Raw genomic sequence first — 1,148 nt, 5'->3', positions numbered from 1 at the left:
GACTACACTGATTACTTTATAGTGTAGCCACATTATCTTATTTGTTTGTGAAAAGTTTGGTTAAATATAAATGACATTTTGCCCCATGTGATGTCACACATTACCCAGTTACACTGCATTTTAAAAGGATTATATTTAGGCAGATGCTAATGCTGTATTACTTTTTGTGTAATAAGATTAGTAGGAAAAAGAAAAAAATAGTTATTAGAGAAAGTTATAATTAATTACTGAAACTTCACAGCACTAGTTTTCCACTTCCTTTATTTTATTTATTTATTTATTTATTTTATTTTTTTCTGCCTTGGGTTTATTTGTACAAATAGCTCAGGAGGACACTAACCCCTTGTAGACAGAAGCCCAGGGTCACACCAGTCCTTACATCCTCACATAAGCAAAAAGAGGCCTCTCTTCTGGAGCCTTCATGAAGGCCTGGGGACCCATGGGAGCCTAAGCCTGGGCAGGACCCTGAACCTGAGCTGTGGCTGCAGCCTTGGCCTTGGACTTTGGACGGCAGAGTATGAGACCCTTGGCTTTGTAGGCACAAGCACATTTCCCAAATTTGGGGTGAGCTATGTAGGGAAGTCGACCGTGCTTGTGGCTGCTGCCCTTTGAGATCTTGGGCTTGACTTCCTTGGGCTTTTGGGGGGCCTTAATAGCCTCTACACGTGCACTCATGGCCTTGGTATTGTTGGTCTGCAGCTTCTTCAGCCCTTTCTTGTTGTGCTTCTCTGAAAAGTGCATATTCCTCAGAAACTTGGAGTCTACCCCCTTAAGATATTCATAGCTCAATGCCATTTTTGTGGTTGTAAAATGCTGTGGTTCTTGGACTTGGCCATATATGCACCAAAGCCCACTGTTCCCAAAGTGCCTGGGACTAAACGAGCTCCACTTCCTTTATTTTTTTATAAATGTTTTATGATTTTCTACTAAACTCTAAGTTCCAAGAGCATGAAGACAATGTCTCTTACATGTTATTTATGATATTCTTGGACCTTTGCACAGAACCCAGTATGAGAAGGTATTCATTTATTTAAAGTTGAATATCTATTACATGCTTGGGGTATTCCCGGTTCATCCTCCATGCCCCCACAATCACTTTATAACATCTTTTATTCTCAGCCTTTTGGGGTCCATGGCTAATATAATCC

The 1,148-nt window shown here is 40.6% G+C and overlaps 1 protein-coding gene across 1 annotated transcript; it reads right to left on the bottom strand.

The window, feature by feature from the left end:
• Positions 1-447: 447 nt before the first annotated feature.
• On the bottom strand, positions 448-795 carry LOC102258098 (60S ribosomal protein L29). The gene has a single exon (XM_005883278.1). The coding sequence runs from the start codon at positions 793-795 to the stop codon at positions 448-450; it is 348 nt and encodes a 115-aa protein (XP_005883340.1).
• Between the last annotated feature and the right edge of the window lie 353 nt (positions 796-1,148).

The sequence above is a fragment of the Myotis brandtii genome, unplaced genomic scaffold, assembly GCF_000412655.1.
Source record: "Myotis brandtii unplaced genomic scaffold, ASM41265v1 scaffold780, whole genome shotgun sequence".
Taxonomy (NCBI): Eukaryota; Metazoa; Chordata; class Mammalia; order Chiroptera; family Vespertilionidae; genus Myotis; species Myotis brandtii.
Note: the sequence above shows the minus strand (reverse complement) of the source record. Positions and strands in the feature narration are given on the sequence as shown.

Bases quoted from the DNA above. Each gene is read 5' to 3' on its own strand.
- LOC102258098 (XM_005883278.1), bottom strand. From the start codon at position 795: ATGGCATTGAGCTATGAATATCTTAAGGGGGTAGACTCCAAGTTTCTG.